At 45.9% G+C, this 18,149-nt stretch overlaps 1 protein-coding gene across 1 annotated transcript in view; it reads left to right on the top strand.

The window, feature by feature from the left end:
- Window positions 1-18,149, top strand: part of FBLN1 (fibulin 1) — a 326,336-nt gene that overhangs the window by 89,509 nt on the left and 218,678 nt on the right. The window contains exons 5-6 of the mRNA XM_029597486.1: window positions 11,594-11,779; window positions 12,528-12,570. Of these exons, the coding sequence (XP_029453346.1) occupies window positions 11,594-11,779; window positions 12,528-12,570 (229 nt within the window). The remainder of the gene's footprint in view (window positions 1-11,593; window positions 11,780-12,527; window positions 12,571-18,149) is intronic.

The raw sequence follows: 18,149 nt of genomic DNA, 5'->3' as shown, positions 1-18,149 counted from the left end.
CAGGGCTGATGTCATCAGGAAGTGCAGATTCAGAGTTCCCGACTAAGGTCCTATAAGAGGCTTTTTGGGCATAGCACAGCAGCCATGTCAGCGGCATTGGAGGCCTGAAGGCAGGTCACAGTTGACGGTGTTCCTGCTGTGCAGGGCCGGGCAAAGTATCTTAGGGTGAGTGCTTCTGGTTGTGGGCTGACCCCGCAACCGGCAAATGTTATAGTATCTGGAGGGCTAGTGAGCTTCAGAATTCCCCATAGTAGTGTGCTTATTGCACAGGAAAGTTCAGCAATAAAGGCCAGCTCATTGTATCCGGAAATAATAGATGAATCAATATTTGGAGAGGAGACAGAGGAGCAGTAAGAAGTTGGCTTTCTGCTCTTACCCTCAGAACTAGAGAAGTGCAAATCAAGATGTCTGCACTTAATGAAAAGAAATTGAAATAGTGAATTTCAGAGAAAAGCTAGGAAGATCCAAGGAGAAGATCCAATATATGGGACAGTCTGAGTTATCGTGTCCAGTAATTCTACAGATCCTTAAGAGAGAAGAAAATCCCAGTGTGACGTATGAATGCCAAGTAACACTTATCTTTTTAATGGAGGGGAATGAAGTGGGAATTGCTTAGTTCAAGCACAGAACCACTGTGCTACTATTTGGAAGCTGAGGAGGTTTCCATGTTTGAGGTAGGATTTGCCTTTAGCAGTCCTAGATTTGATTAAAGTATATTTTATAACAGGGAGTGAGGAGTATACACTAGAAATATTCTATCTTCTAGAACAGTGTTAAATGGAGTGCCACAAGGATCATTTCAATATCTTTGTGAGCAACATTGCGGAATGGATGGATGGTAAAGTTTATCTATTTGCAGATGATACTAAGATCTGTAACAGAGTGGATACACTGGAAGGAGTAGAGAGAATGAAACGTGATTTAAGAAAGCTCAAACAGTGGTCGAAGATATGGCTGCTGGGATTCAATACCAAAACATGCAGAGTCATGCATCTAAAGTGCGGTAACCCAAAAGAGCTGTGTGGAATCTGGGTTGAAATACTATTCTGCGTGGATCAAGAGAGGGACCTTGGGGTGATGGTGTCTAGCAATCTGAAGACAGCAAAGCAATGTGATAAAGCCAGAAGATTGCTGGGCTGCATAGAGAGAGGAATAATCAGTAAGAAAAAGGAGGTAATATTGCTTTGTACAGGTCCTTGGTGAGGTCTCACCTGGAGTACTGTGCTCAATTCTGGAGCCCATATCTCAAAAGAATAGAGACATGATGGAGGTAGTCCAGAGAAAGGTGACCAAAATGGTGTGGGCTCTCCATCAAATGACTTATGAGGAGAGGCTGAAGGAGCTAAATATATTTATCCTGGAAGTGAGGAGGTGCAGGGGAGATATGATACAGACTGTCTGATACCTGAAAGGTTTTAATGATGCACGAACTTCAAACCTTTTCCATTGGAAAGGAAACAGTAGAACTAGAGGTTACAAAATGAAGCTTCGGGGGGGAATACTCAAAACCAACATCAGGAAATATTTCTTCATGGAGAGGGTGGTAGATGCCTGGAATGCCCTTCCAGTTGAGATGACAAAGGCAAAAACAGTCAAAGAATTCAAAGGGGCATGAGATAAACACTGTGAGTCCCTAAAGGCCCCAATAGGAGGAATGAAACTTTGGTTGTTAATTATGTGTGTAAAGAATTGGGGTTGTTAGATATTTGGAGGGTTTTACATCCAGGAGAGTATGACTTCACTTTCTATTCCAATCCTCACAAATTCTATTCCAGACTAGACTATCTTTTCATATCTGACAGTTGGTTTCCCTGGGCGAAGGACCACCACCATAGGTACCTTATCTGTATCGGATCATGCTCCCATATTTGTTTGGGTGGAGTTGGACAGCTCTCGGCCTTCCCCTTTCTCATGAAGGATGAATCCAGAACTTCATTTGGACAAGTCTTTTCATGTTTCTTTATAGGAAAAGTAGGAGAAGTATTTGAAGACCAATTCTATTCCTGGAGTCTGATTCTTTGTTGTGGGAGGTTGGCACGGCGGTTATGCGGGGTTATATGCTTGTTTATATGGCCATAATAAATAGAATCTATAATACAGAAATTTTAAAATTAACAAAAAACCTGGAAGCCGTGGAATCTCAACACATGGCTGATTTATCTGATCTATCCGAACTGAAAGTAGACCAAGCGCAGGCCGCCTTGAATAGCCTTTTACAGCAGAGGGCTGCAAAGTTGCTGAGGTTTTTCCAGTATCAATTATACTGCTTTGGAAACGAGCCAAGTAAGCTCTTGGCCAATTTAGTGTGGGTACAGGGCCTGAGATCTTGTATAACGGGTATTTGGAATGGCATGAAGAGGCATAAACATTTGCTCTCTGATATCACAGAGAGGTTTCTGGAGTATTATAGGAATCTATATAATCAAAAAGAGATGAATTTTGAGACCCAGGAGATTTTTTTCAATGATTTTCTCTGGCCCAAAATATCTCCAGAAACGGAAGGTATGCTCAATGTACCGATCAGAAGTGGGGAGATATTCTCGACCATACAAGGGTTAAAACTTGGGAAAGCTGCAAGGGGGCTCAGCACAAGTTTACCATCTACATGGACCACAAGAATTTAGAACTCCCAAAAGAAGCCTAGCTACTGAATGCACAGCAGGCCCAGTCAACTTTGAGTTGCGCTATCGCCCGGCTGCAAAGAATCTCCGCACCGATGCACTCTCGTGCTCGGTAGATCCAGAAGATACCCCCGATGGTCCGACCCACATCATAGATCCCCCATGCATCTCCCTCGCAGCTACTACCACCGTGCCACCCGGTAAGACAGTGGTGCCTCGTCACCTCCGAGAGCGAGTCCTATGCTGGGCCCATGATTCTCGACTCGCTGGTCACCCGGTCAAGCTCAGACCTTGGAGATGCTCCGCAGACATTACTGGTGGCCCAGCATGGTGAAGGACTCTCGGGATTACGTAGACTCCTGTTCCACCTGTGCACAACAGAAGCTACCCACAGGACGTCTGTGGGGCCTACTGCAGCCCTTACCAGCTCCCACCGGACCGTGGTTCCATTTGGCCATAGACTTCATTGTAGACCTACCTCCTTCCAAAGGGAACGTGATATGGATCATCATCAACCGTTTCTCAAAAATGGCTCACTTTGTCCCGCTACCAGGCCTACCTTCAGCTCCAGAACTCACCCGACTCTTTGTGCTGCACATATTCCGCCTCCATGGCCTGTCCCAGGAGATTGTGTCCGACCGAGGCCCACAGTTCGCTGCCCACTACTGGAGAGCATTATGTAAGAAATTCAATATCTCGCTCAATCTCACCATGGCCTACCACCCTCAAGCCAACGGGCAGGCTGAACGGACAAACCAGTTATTAAAGATGTTCCTCAGAGCCTATGTAAATGATCAACAGGATAATTGGGCAGACCTGCTCCCGTAGGCCGAGTTTTTCCAAAACACACATTTTGCAGCAGCTACAGGCATCTTCCCGTTTGCCATAGTCTATGGAAGGCAGCCCCATCTGCCTCTACCCGTGCCACTTCAGGTTCCCTCTCCAGCGGCCCAAGCGACAGCAAAGGAGATTCATTGCATCTGGGATCAAATAACACACCAAATTCGACAAGCGGCAGATCGTGCCAAGAAATTTACTGATACCCGTCGGCGAGTGGCTCCAGTGTTCCTTCCAGGACAGAAGGTATGGTTAAGTCCCCGACATATTCGCCTTCAAATGCCTTTACGTTTCACGCCCTGCTTCATTGGGCCATTTCCTGTCCTACAGCGAGTTGGCACCATTTCGTACCAGCTGCGGCTACCCTCGAAAATGGGCATCCACAACATGTTTCACTTGTCCCTTCTCAAGCCACTCATCCTCTCCTGGCCATCCCGTCAGCCACCACCTCCCACACATTTGGCCACAGAATCTGACGACATCTTACAAGCTAAAGGCGTCCATGACGTCCGCCGCCGCCGGGGCAAATGGGAGTACCTCCTCTCATGGGAGGGATTTGTATCCGAGGAGAACTCTTGGGAGCCATCTCAGCATATATTAGACAAAGATCTCCTCCGGGCATTTCACCGGTCTCACCCCGAGAAACCCCGACCGATGAGGGGGGGATACTGTTGCACGTCCTGGCCGCGCTAGACCTGCGCCCAGGTCTGTTCACCTCGCACTCGCTCCAGCGGGTCCCAGTCCGACCTCTCCCGCGGCCACAGCCAGCTCCCTGCACCCACAGCGCCTCGTGGTGACGTCCCCAGGCCCTTCGGGGCCTTCGACCTCCCAGCGCTCCTCTCAGCGTGGCTTGGCGACCTCCTCCGCGTCGGGTTCGCCCCTTGGTGTGCGTGTGCGGATCGCCCAGCTCTTTAAAGGGCTCTGCGGCGCACAGCGATGACGTCACCTAACCTCAGTATATAAGGCGAGGCCTTTCCCCAGAACCTCGCCTTGGCAATCGGGTCGTCACCTCAGTGTGAAGCTAGTTGCCGTCCTTGTTCCTGTGCTTGTCCCAATGTTCTTGCATTCCTTGTTCCTGTGCTTGTTCCAGGGTTCCTGCATTACAGTGATCCTGTGCCTGTTCCATTGTTCCAGGGTTTGCTCCTGTGTTCCCATGGTCCTTCCTGTGTTTCAGCATGTGTTCCTTCGTTCCTGAGTCCTGTTCCACGTTCCATTACCCAGGTTGTACCTTTTCGGACTGATACCCGGTACTAACCCTCGTTTTGGCTGACCATTCTCGGACGGATGCCCTGTCCCTGACCTTGCTTGGACTGATACCTGGAACTGACTCTGCTTGCCTTTGACTATGCTCAGACTGATACCTGGAACTGACCTCTGCTTGCCTTTGATTACGCTCGGACTGATACCTGGAACTGACCCTCGTTTTGGCTGACCATTTTCGGATGGATACCCTGGCTTTGACTCTTGCGCTCCATTCAGACACTCTCTTTGCTCTTCCTGTGACCATCAGGCCCACCTGCTTTGACACTGCCCATGGTCGTTTTCGAGCTGGACCACTAGGCGCTGCCTATTCTATCCGGAAGATCTTCAGTTCCTGCCTTGTTTCCATGGTCTCCTGTACTCTCGGTTCCAGTCTAGCTCGCCTGTTCACCGACAGCCGTGCACCCCTTCTCTTGGTGGGCACACCTCTCTGTCATCTCTCTGGGAGACCCCCAGAGGCCCACCTAAGCCCAGGCAGTCCGGGAATCCATAGGTTCAACCCGCGGAGCCCCCAGACCGTTATTGGTGAAGTTCCTGTCAGCCTCTATCTCCTTGTGTGCTCCGCCTCCTGGTGGCAGGTGCCCTCTGGGATCCCTCAGAGGGGCGTACCAGTCGTGCTCCAGGCCAAGGCTCCACCTCCAGCGCAATATGCATATTTTATTAAATGTGCATATATGACATGCATATATTGTGAAGTAGCATATATGACATGCATATATTGTGAAGTAGAGATATGCATATTTTATTAAATGTGCATATATGACATGCAAGGGTTATAAAATACTAACGTATATCCGCTCACGGCCATATGCCATATGCCGTGAGCGGATATACGTTAGTATTTTATAACCCTTGCATGTCATATATGCGCATTTAATAAAATATGCATATCTCTACTTCACAATATACACGCGAATACATGCAGTGCATCAAAATGGTATATCAGTGTAATGAACATACATACTTCCCTACCTATTTTAAAAATACACACGTATATTTTACACACAAAAATAAAGTAGGACTTTCTTGCACAAATTGTGTATTTTAAAACATCTGCACGTCAGTGAAATTAACAGTTTTACCTATTAGTCCACTGGTTTGCCCAGTCCCTACCCAGGTTATCAAGACCATCCTGGTTCTTCAGCCTGAATTCCTTCCAGTTCACCTAGACCTCTCGTCCAGTCAGTACTACATAATAAACATGTTTAATATCAAATATGCCAGATAATTAGCAAGTGTAAAATTATGCAGTAAGTTGGCAAATCTAAGCGCATGTCTTAAATAAGTGGGCCTGCAGTCCATGCCCGGAGCCCACCTGTAACTGTGGGTGGTGGCCCGGTTACAGTTGGCTGGCTTGGGACTTCAGCGCTACGTTGGGGCGATGGGAGCCAGGGCTCAGCTCTCCCTCCCCCCTCCTTCCTTGGTCCTTCTTCAATGTGCTGATAACGCGACGGAGATGGGGGAGAATGGTCACAGGCCGTGACTGAGGTATATCTGACCTCTTTGTTCCTGGCCAACTTGCAATCGTGCATGCAAGTTGGCCAGGAATAAAGGTTTGGCATGCTTTCAATAGGGCATCAGCAGACAAAATCGCCGTCTGGTGCTTTGGATCTCTACTTTGCCTGCACAGTAGGAAGGAACCTGCGGCAGGCGGCTCAATTGGTTGGGATTTCCAGGGAGGGAGGGTGCAGAGGTTTAGCAATGTAATGGTGGAACAATGATCGGAGGGCAACATGCAGTTGGGTCGCAGCCGCTGGGAGGGGGGATGGAGACCCATACAGCCAGGAATAGCCTCTTGCCTGACACAGAACACAGCCTTGGTGGCATTGCTGACCGTGGATTTGAATCTTCACTAGGCAATTTAAAATAACCAAAAACAAACAGAAGGTGGAAGAATAGGATGGAACTGAGGTGAAGACTTTGCAACGCGGCTAAAGCAATTCCCAAGAATTTAGGCAGTGTTGGGTTGTTTCCATCCCCCCTCCCCCACTGGAGCGGACATGGCAGAGCCTATGCAGGAGCACAATCTGCATTCAGGGGCCTCCTACAAAACAGCTCTGGCATCGACCCCCGCACCAAAAGCCCAGGTAAAATCACGACGTGGAAAAAAGAGGAGATAGACGACCAACCGCGGCAGTGGGGAGCACCTTGACCAGAGATGAGGGAGAGTTATAATGGTGAGACAGGAAGGTGGCAACATAATCCACCAGGGAAAACGTCCCGATGGGACCTCACCTAATGTGACCCAGCAGGAGCGCGAGAGCTCACCAACCCAACATGCAGCAAGGGAGACCACAATTACGACAGTGAATGCAGAGCATGACCAGCAGTAGAACACCCCCATTGGGGCACCGGTTTCTTCCATTGCACACCAGAGCCCCCATGGAAGTGCACAACCACAAAGTGGGTGGAATGCAAATCATCAACAGGGTCCTCCACACAGCTGGGAGTATGGGATCAAGCAACATCATACATTACCTTGATGATGTTTTATTCATTGGGCCAAAGGAATCGAATACATGCGCACTCCTATTACAGGAATTCCAGTCCGTTGCCGACAACTTCAGTGTTCCCCTGGCCCACAAGAAAATCGAAGGTCCTTCTGCAGTCATTTTGTTTTCTTGGCATAGAGTTGGATTTGATCAACATGGTTTCTAGGCTTCCAGGTGACAAAGTGGCAAAACTGCATGAAATGTTGCGACAGGCATTGACAGCAAAGAAACTCACGCTGCGATCAATCTAAGCCATCTTGGGGATACTGAACTTTGCCTGTCGAGTAATTCCCATGGGGCGAGTTTGCATGAAGACGTTGGCTGCTGCCAGAGTTGGCATCAGTAAGCCACATCACTTTGTGAGGGTGTCGAAGGTTATGCATGCTGACATCTCCATATAGGCAGCATTTCTAGATGAATTTAATGGCATGTCTGTATGGCAGGGACCCCTGCTCTCGAGCAGAAATTTGGATATACACTAGGATGTCCCAGGGGGCTGGGGCTTTGGAGTATTCTGTCAAGGGGCATGATACACCAAGCCTTGGTCAGCTGTGTGGGCCGAAGTTGGCTTGACGCGGAACTTCACATTCCTGGAATTATTTCCCATATAGGTAGCCCTCATATTATGGAGTGACAGTTTGAGGGACAAACACATAATTTTTTGGTGTGACAATCCAGTGGTGGCCCAGGTTTTTAACAGATAGTCGGCTAAATGCCCTAAGGTGGTAGACTTGCTAAAGGAGGTTGCCTTGCGAGTTTATACATCAGTACTACAGTGAGGGCAAGGCATGTTCCAGTGTTTTGTAATAATATTGCTGATTCCTTATCTCTTGTTAAATGGGATTTGTTTCACAAGCAGATACCCACAGCAGACGAATAGGGAACGCCAATGCCAGAGCATTTGTGGACGATTGGTCTCCAACCATCAAGGACTTGGTACGAGGGTCCTTGCTTCGGCCATATGGTTTGCATATTGCTGCAGTTATGACCACATGACAAGATTCCTAATGCAATACGGCTGGAGGTCTGGACCAGTGCCGATTGATCTGATGGTAAAGTACGTCTCGTTGCCCAAGGAAATGGGGACATCCAGAGGCCTCAGTAGCTAGACTTCTAGCAAGTCTGGCTTTTTTTTTCAAAGGCACATGGATGGGGAGGATTCCACCAAGTCCTTCCTGTTGAAGAAGATGTTGGCGAGTTAGTCGAGAAAGTTGGGGCTGACCATGGAGACATGGCTTCCAATTACACACGACCTGCTGGGGACCCTATGGGTGCTCTTGGCATCCATCTGTGCTTTTGACTTTGAAACCAATCTGTTTCACCTTGCCTTCTCGCTCGCTGGCCTTTTTGGAGCATTATGCGTGAGCGAGTTGGTTGTAATGGACAAGAAGCAATCTGAGTACCTGTGGCATGCTGTTGCAAAACGTGACATGTACACCTCTAGCGCTCTATATAAAGATACACAGGTCAAAAACCGATCAGGTGGGAAAGTGAACAATCCTTTCTTTGAAGCAGATCGAGGCATGCATCACTTGTCCTGTCCAGAACATGGAAAGGTATCTAGCTGTACGATCCTCTGAAGGTGTATATTTGTTGGTGCATATTGAGCAGGTCCCAATGACCAGATATCAGTTCTCTGCTGTGCTCAGAATGGCTGTAAAAAGAATGGGTCTGGATGCCAGGAAATTTACCACACTCTCCTTTAGGATTGGAGTGGCCAGAAATGCAGTGCAAGCAGGTCTAAGGATCGACACCATACAGCAGATAGAAAGATAGAAATAGACGGCAGTCAATGCTTATGTCAGGATGGACCAGGAGAGCACATCTACTGATGATTGTATTTTGCAGATCTGCACAAGGCTCAATTGACTACCTGGATTATCGGACACTCTTTTGTGGCATTGGGCTGCTAAGAGAACATGCAATCACCTCTATGGGACCGCACTTGGGATTGGCACCTTGTGGGATGGTTGTGACATGGATGGGCAAGCCAGGCATGCAGTGGGACAATTTGTTACCCCTTCTTCGGCGTTTGAGGGATTCAACAGCGGCCCAGACGCCATCATAATACATTTAGGGGGCAATGGACCTTGGCGAATTATCAAGCAAGCAGTAATTATGAGGATCAAGAATGACAGTTTGAAATTGTGGAGAAGAGGGTGCAAGAAGGTCAATCATCAGATCAGTGTATGGACCTGCAAACTTGATGGTTGCCAATTAAGGCATGAATGAGTGGATGTCTATTGTCAAGGTTTGTTTAGGTCGGACAGAGTTCATCTTTGGGACATTGGCAATGATCAACAATGCCCTACAGGAGGCTTTGGAAGGATGGTTGTTGGTGGATTGATGTGGGGGTCATGAGGCAAGAGCATGCCCTGCCTCATGCCTATGGTGGTTACCAGGGCCGGTAGGGGCGTTCTGGACATGATGCAGGAGTGCATCACGGTCCAGGCCAGCAATGAACTGGTGCCTTGGGCGGCGCATGGCAAGGCATTCCGTATGCCTCAGGGGAGCTCCCTTGCTTGAAACAAGGTGAAGGGCCCGGGTTTGATGCTGCTTTTCTTAGTTATTACAGCAGGCAGCAGAGGTGGTGGTGAAGCCTGATCTTTAGCAATTACCATATCGGCTTGGGTACCGGTTTGTCTAGGGGTGAGGGTGGGGGTATGTGTGTGTGTGTGTGTGAGTGAGTGTGTATGTATGTTTATTTATTTATTTATTTATTAGGTTTTATATACCGGGGTTCCTGTACGGGATACAGATCACCTCGGTTTACAGTAAACATTAACTTCGCTCATGGGCTGTACATAGAACAGAAGAAAACAAGAACAGTAGAAAACTTTCTTCGTAGGCGGTACCAATACAGAAGATAACAGGAATTGGCACAAACTGGTACAACGGGTACATTAACTTTGCTCATGGGCTGTACATAGAGCAATTGAAAACAAAACAGTAGAAAACTTTGTTCGCAGGCGGAGCAGATAACAGAAAAAACAAGAATTGACAAAAGCTGGTACAAAGGGTACCATTGGTGCCAACTGTTAGGGAGGAATACAAGAATTGGTCCAGTTAGTATCTAGAAATGAGAGGAAATATAGCAGGGGGCAGGTATTAGCATCGGGGCAGGTATTAGAGTTGGATGTAAAGTACAGCAAGCAAATGTGAGACCAGACTGGAATCGCAACGAGGAAATGGAGGAGGGGTTACTTCCAGAGAAAGGCAACAGAAGACAAATGAAGGTGAAGTAGAAAGCTTCATGGAAGCTGAAGGGGTATATATGTGTGTATGTGTATGTATGTGTGTGTGTGTGTATGTGTGTGTGTGTTTATATATATATATTTCAATAAAGCTGCGGCCTTTTTTTATCCAGTATCTGTGTCATTATTGCATTGTATTAATATATACATGTATGGCAGTGGATTAAGTAGAGTTGATAGGGGCAGTAGGGGAATTGGGAGTAGGAGGGACGTAGACAGGACGACACTATAGTCACGGCTGCTAGAAATTAAATAGCAACTTATGTAAATGTTGGCCCTGCTCTAGAGCACCCCTAGACCATACTTTTTTAATACACATGAAATACTTTCACACGTTTATATGTTTGTGAAAGTGAAAATATGCGTGGATTTCCAACTTATTTAAAATACGGAATATGCGAATAGAGTGTATGCTAATTTTTACAAATGTAATGTTTTGAAAATTCACCCCATTGTATCTATAAAGAAAAAAGAAACTCAAGACAACAAAAGATCATGCTCAAATGCTTGACAACAAAAAACAATTGGTCATCCAGAGAAAAAGCCAGTCTCTGAAAGAAAATGATCCCATGGAGAGCAGCTCTTTAAAAAAACATTCAAGCAAAAGAGCAAAGAAAATGAATGGAAGGCACATGCCAGAACCAGTGCAATGTGAAATCTTATAAACAGAATGTTGTTTGTGAACAGCTATATAATCAAGGGGATCAGAATATCCCAGCAGGATATGAAGACAACGCTGAGGCCCATTTTGCCTTGCTTCCTCTGATCTGATTGCTTTTATTTTTCTTCTCTTATGCTGGTCCATGAGGTATAGAATAATTATGCTTGTTTAACTGCACATAGAAGAATAATTATGTAATGTAGTCATTAGTGTACTCTTAAACAGCTACATGGTTAATTCTGCTATTTCTTAATTTCCCAAAATGAAGGCTATTACAGAATTTAAAGAACTATATTATTTGCGTAGTTCCACCTCCAGGAGACCTCACAAATGCCCTGAAACCTTGATTGCCTTGAAATATCTTTGGGCCTTATTGAGTAAGGATTTCAGTCCTCTCTTTTGAACAGCTTTTCATGTCTGCTAGCAATTTTCTTAATGTCCATTTGATTATGGGCTTTGTCTTGACAGAAATGCTGCAACTGTTGCTTGCTGGGAAAAAGAGCCCGTGTGCAAGGGCAGAGTTGTGAGCAGAACCTTCTGCTAGGATACCAGTGTGGACAGGTCTTCAGAGCATGTTGTGTAAAGGGTCAAGAAGCAGTGGACACAGCAAATACAGGCATCAATAAGGATGAAGGTACTGTTGTCTTAGATCCGGTCAAGTTGGGAGAAAAAATGATTTTGACAGTCAACATACAATATTTGATTTTGAACTTAAGTTAATGCTGAAAGATGCACTGAATTTTATCTTAATGTTCAATCATCCCGGCTTTAAAGCAGGCTAGAGGCCAGTTTGGGTAAGAGAGCTGGCTGCGGCTTGACTTGCTATTCCCCTGGAGGACAAGCAAAGTGTAAGCCAAGTCAGAGCAAATTCCTACATTTAGACTGAACAGTTTTGAGAAAGCACTTTGTTTCTCCCTATTTGCCTGAACTGTAAATTATCAAAGTTGCTCAAAATACTGTCCCTAATGTAGTGACCATGCTATTCAGCTGTAAAAGGTATGGCATCAAAGTCAGAATATTCACCTACGTTTTACCTTTGCAGTATACTAAAATGTCCCAACCATTGCATGCTTAATAACTCATTGTTTGTGCATCCTAATCTAATATCATTTACTGCCCACAGTGTAAATTCCTCCAATTATTTTCTTTCTATACAGTTTAAGTACTGGTTATCTTGTTGAATTAAAAAAAACAAACAACCCTAAAATTTAAAGGGCCTAATCATTAAATATTTTTTCCCTAGGCACGGAAAGGGGAAAAGTTTAATTGTAAATAAGGGTCAAAGTATTCAAAGTACTCTATCAATGTGTGACGCTTTAAATGTGCTTGCACACTCAATGCTTAATCAAAGATGTATCCTAATATCAATATTGTCTTAAATCAGCTCACCACACCAGTGGAGGAGGTAGACAATGAGGATCCTTATCGTGATGATCGCTGCAGAGGTAAGTGAATAGTTTACCTTCCAGTCTGTCTAATAAATAAGTAGATAAGTCTAAATATCCGATGGCATGGTTCCTGAGGCTGATCCCGTGGCTCAGGTAGCACTTCACTGTCAGGGATCTGCCTACCGATTCCTTCAGGCCTGATGGGAGTCAGGCTGCAATGGCACAGAGAAGGCGCTGAGAATAGGGGAATAAAGAGGAAAGGCAAAATACCCCAAAAAGCTATGAGCTCTGTGTTCACAGCCCTCAGGGTGTCCTAGTCATCACTTAACAATGACACCTGCGGACTATATTGTGAAATTGTGGTGAGTTCTGGAGGAAACTACTGACAGAAGGCTGCTGCAATGATTGAACTGCAGGGAAGAGGGATTAAAATGTGGGACAATCTGGATGGCTGCACAAATGCAGGCCCCTCTGATCCCTAGTATAAAATTTTAGAAAGCCTGGTTAGGGCAATTTAAAATGGGCTGAAGGTCTCAAAAGTAGGAGAAGTTTATCTGATACACAAAAAAAAACCAAAACCATGAACTCGCACACAAAAAAATATACAATATCTCTTTTACTTCTGCCACTCTCCATATCTGTTGCTATTTTATTTTTGCCTTTCAAAAGAATTTATTTTCACCTAGGACATCTGTCTGATTTTTATAAGAGAATTGGGGAGATGGAACATTTGGGTCATGTTTTAAAATGGTGTTTTTGCCTCCCTAATGCCTGAATATTTGGGAAAACAAAATGGAAAATTGCTTTATAAATGAAGTCAGAACTGCAAAGCATGTAAATGTGGAGTAGTAAGGCTGATCAGATATGCTAGAATTTACAATAAAATAATTATTGTTAAAACTACAGAAAATAATCCCTAAAGGTACTTTAATCTTTTTGTATATTATTAGAAAAGATGACAACAGGATGTTATAGTCTTTTTGTGTAATCTGGGAAACAATCACTGAGGTTAAGGATTGAAATAAAACAGCAATATAAAAACTTTTTTTCTTCAGCATTTTTGATAGAAAATAGACGAATAAGGGCATTAAATCCTTGCTAAGAATAAATCAGGAATGAGTTATAAAAAACAACCCACAAAACCAGGAACTGGACAATGTGAACATTAATAAGGGTCCAGGACCAGATGAAAGTTTTTTGAGTAAACTAAGAAACGGGGGGGAGCCAAGATGGCGGACTGAAGGAGAGACACGGAGGAGGCTCTCAGCTCTGCGTCAAACTTTTCGTACCTCCTTGTTTGCGGCTGTTGGGAAACATGCCGCATACTAAACGCAAAGGGAAACTTAGGGAAGCAGCCTCAATCTCTCCCCTGGTTGGCCCGATACAACAGAGAATAGAGAGCTTCTTTGCTGCTGACCCCGGAAGAGCTCTAGTTGGAAGTGCTGTGACTCCCGCCACAGAGCTAATGGCAGCATCACTAGCTTCATCCATATTGCTGAGTCCTGGAGCGCCGATAACTCCCTCTCCATCCCTTTAATGAAACGACCTTCGGATTGAACCGACCCGAGGAAGGCCTAGCAAAAGGTCAGACTTCCATGGAGGTTGAGGAGGTGAATCCCTCGGTTGCGCTTGTGAACCCCGAAGTAAGTGGAAATACTAATAACATCTTCCACAATGTAAACCAACATATTTTGGGGGAGAGAGGTAGGATGCCAAGAGTTGATGATGGCGTCGTCTCCTCGGAGAGAAGGAGGAACCGCCAGTGGGCACAGTATTGTGGAAATCCCTGGCGATATAAGCTTGGCATGTTCTGTTCCTGAAAAGATAATTGTAAAACCTCCTGTTATTACTTTGGATTCTGTTTGGACAGCAATAATGAATATGGAGCAGTCAATTTTATCCTTAATTTCTGTAGTAGCTGATATAAATAAATGCTCACAAATCTTGGAACAACAAGTTGTTTTACATACTGCAAATTAGAGGAAATGGAGTAGTAGAAATGTCTGTACAGAAGGATTCAACACTCGTCTATTACAAGGAGATCTGGCATAGTTAAGGAAATTAGAGAAAATTGAAAATGAAATCAGGTATTTAAATCTAAGAGTTTTGAATTTTCCTCAGATTCAGTATATTACGCCTCGTGAGCAATTAAAAAAATATCTCCAGGAGGTTTAAAAATACCTCTTGAAGCTGTGCCACCCTTGCAAAAATTTACTTATATCTTTTGATAACAGAAGATAAATCAGTGCCACGAGAACAGAGTTTAGTACCAGAACCTCCAAACATCTAATTTAGCAGCCTTGCTGGAATCATCGGAGAAGAACAAGTTGTAAATTGTGGAAACTTTATCAGTTATAGTTCATTTTTCCATCAGATAGAGATTTGAAGTCCTAAGAGCCAGAGGCCCCAACCACTAATAACGCAGATCCGGTAAGTTTTTTCACCTCCGCTGCAAACCCTCAGCTGGACTGCCATGTTTTAGCTGTGGAGAAGGGGCCATTTTGCCAGAGACTGTCCCGCAAGGAAGATGAGCAACAAACGTTAATTTCAGGGCCTCACATTATTGAAATTTTGTGGATGTACCCAACCAGGAAGTCTCTACGTTTGTGATCCCTGTGGAGTTGGAGGGGTCTGCAACCCAGGCATTAGTGGACTCTGGGTGTGGGTTGCGTATCCCTTTTCCCTTGTGGAAGACCTGATTGGAAGAAAGGCATTGAACCGAGTCGTACCTGTGGAATACCATTGCAGGACCTGCTGCCACCAAAGCAACAACATGCCATGTAACAGTGAACTGCACAGGGGAGGAGAGGTGCTAGTGGCAGGGAAGCAGCCGTTTAGAGCTATTAAGCTCCCAGCATTGCTTTACTGTCAACAGGGGCAAGTAGTGGCAGCACTTTGGCTTCATGGGCTACAGTGGAAGGGATGTCACAAAGCAGCAACTCTTTTTCCCCATGGGCCTTATTGGCTCTTCTACATCCGAGCAGCCACATCCGAGCAGCCACATTGGGACGGGGGTACTGGTACCCCCCCTAGTGCTTGGTGTCCTGTGTGACCACACAGGTTGCCACACCTGAATAACTAGCCCTGAGTCCCTCCTGGGTATATGCTCCTGGAGAACATCCTTGGTGCAAGAGGATACTGCATCATGTGGAGGGCAAGTCCTAGCTACAGGATCATTTCCTTGCTACAACACAATAATAGTTTTCCTTCCAGGAAACCTGCTCTTCCCAAGACAGTCTAAAGGATGCTGAACTAGAAGTAAGACCACTCTGTTATGTCCCTGAAGGTCTGCTTGCTATACATTTTTGTCTGTCTCGGCTCCTTCAGGTCTGTCACTCTAACATCCTTTTAGGATTTACAGCTTGTGGGAGGGCCCCGCAAGCTGCAGCACTCACCCTGATGCCACCAACAGGCTTGACTTCAGTATGGCATGGACGCAGCCAACCGCAGCCTGACATGCTCCCATGTTGCTGCTGTCCCTGGCTTCCCCTAAGGTGCACATGAGCAGCCTCTACCTTTAAAGGGGCCCGTGGCGGAAAAATCCCCGCAGTACCCTCTGATGACACCAGCAAGCCCTGACTTCTTAAGGGATCCTTGGACTGCCTACCTGCTTCAGCAACAGGTTCTCCTGCATCCAGTAGTGCATGTTGCTCCAGCATCTCACTTCAGTTTCTTCCTGGTTCCTGTGCTTCATGTGTTCTTGTTGTTCCTGCTTCGTCCAGCCTTGTCTCATCCAGCCTTGCCTTATCCTGCCCTGCCTAGTCAAGTCTTGTTTGTCCACCATTGTCTCGTCTAGCGCTGCCTTCTCCTGCTTGTCTAGTCCAGTGTCCTTTGAGTATCTTGTCCACTCCAACCTGATCTCCTGGTATCGATCTCTTGCTTTGGACCGGACCACGTTTGCCTACCACCTGGACCTGACCTCTTGCTTGGACCTGACCACGTTTGCCTGCTGCCTGCCCCGACTCTCAGCCTGTCTCTATGTCTTCAGCTTGCTGCCTGTTCTGACCCTGGTATGCCCTTGGACATTTGCTCTCTTCACCGACCTAGGGATCTGCCTAAGTCCTGCCGGTCACAAGAACCCAAGGACTTAACCTGCAGAGAAGGCGGCAGAGTATAGGTAAAGCTCCAGACTGTCCTGCTACAGGATGCATTCACCAGCTGCTGGCGTAGCTCTGGTAGGTCTACCTACGAGGCTGCGTCAACTATACCACAGCACAAAGGGCTCACTTTCATGCTAATCATTATAGTTTGCTGAGGCCATGAGGTCTGGCAGATTCGTCCCAGGCCTTTACCATTGCTGGGCTAACCAACAGTTAAAACAGCAGCAAGACCAGTTGAATATTTTAGCTGGTTATCTTCAAGGCATGGCTGCCCATTCAGCTTCTTTCATTCCTGCTCTGGCACTTTCCATATGGCCGCCTATTCCCACACTTCACCTGCTTCCACCCCCGAGGTACGATGGAGATCCAGGCAAATGAAGAGGCTTCTTGAATCAATGCTGGATGCAATATGAATTTCAGGTTCCATTGTTCCCATCAGTTCGGGGCAAAGTGGCTTATAGTTTGTCTTTGTTGGGCAGTTCCACTCTGGCATGTGCTTCACTTCTTTGGGAGAGTGATGACCCATCTGCAACTCTTTTCCTACTGAATTGAGCCTTTTAAAAAACATTGTTGTTCTGGCAGGCATTTTACTAGTCCTCCTGAGTTAATGGACCTTGCCTTCTTACATGTTTTTGTATGTTGATGCAGTTTTTTCATTGTTTTTTTTGTTTTTAAGTAATATTTACATGTGAATATGGTTTTATGGATGTTTTAATGTTTTTAAGATATGTATATGGTGAACTTGATTTTAGGGTATATGCTTTTATATATGTTTCCTTATGGATCCTTTTGTACATCGCCTAGGGTATAGGCGATACATAAATTTTAAATAAAGATAAAGACCCTCCTAGGGGATTTGAAATGCTTCCTGCTGGAATTCCATCTGCTTTTTGATGAGCCTGGCTGCATGACTTCTATGGTATCTGAACTACAAATCAGGCAAGGCTTCCGGACCATAGGGAAGTACGCAGTGCACTTCTGCACCCTAGCCTCCCGTGAAGTAATGATAAACCTAATCGTAATCTTTAGGCAGGGGTTCTCAGAGCACATTACGGATGAGCTGGCTGCCTGGGATCAGTCTAATACATTGGAGGGTCTATTTATCCTAGCTATGTGTTTGGACCAGAGGTTTCTAAGAAAGGACTCATGAGAGGGGCTTGACTCGTTGCCTATCCACCTCTCCCCGAGTTTCAAGCAAGTTTCAGAGCCAGGACCAGCACTAGAGGAGGGGCTATGCAAGTCGACTGTCTCAAGATGTCTGTGGAAGAGAAACCGAGGTGCTTGTAATCTCAATCTGTGCCCCTATTCCGCTGAACCAGAGACCTTTGCCAACCACTGTCTGGCTAAGCCAGGAAACTCCAAGACCTAGGTCTGGTGGGAGAAGCTAGGTCGACCATGCACCTTTCCACAAATTCTAGCACTAGTACTTGTGGACGCTGTCACATTCCTTGATACCGGGGCTGGCAGCAGCTTCATTCGTGAGTCTGGTCCATCACTATGGGATCTCAATGGTCCCTTTGGAAACGGCACTCACAA

The sequence above is a fragment of the Rhinatrema bivittatum genome, chromosome 4, assembly GCF_901001135.1.
Source record: "Rhinatrema bivittatum chromosome 4, aRhiBiv1.1, whole genome shotgun sequence".
Taxonomy (NCBI): Eukaryota; Metazoa; Chordata; class Amphibia; order Gymnophiona; family Rhinatrematidae; genus Rhinatrema; species Rhinatrema bivittatum.
This window is presented reverse-complemented; position numbering and strand designations above follow the sequence as displayed.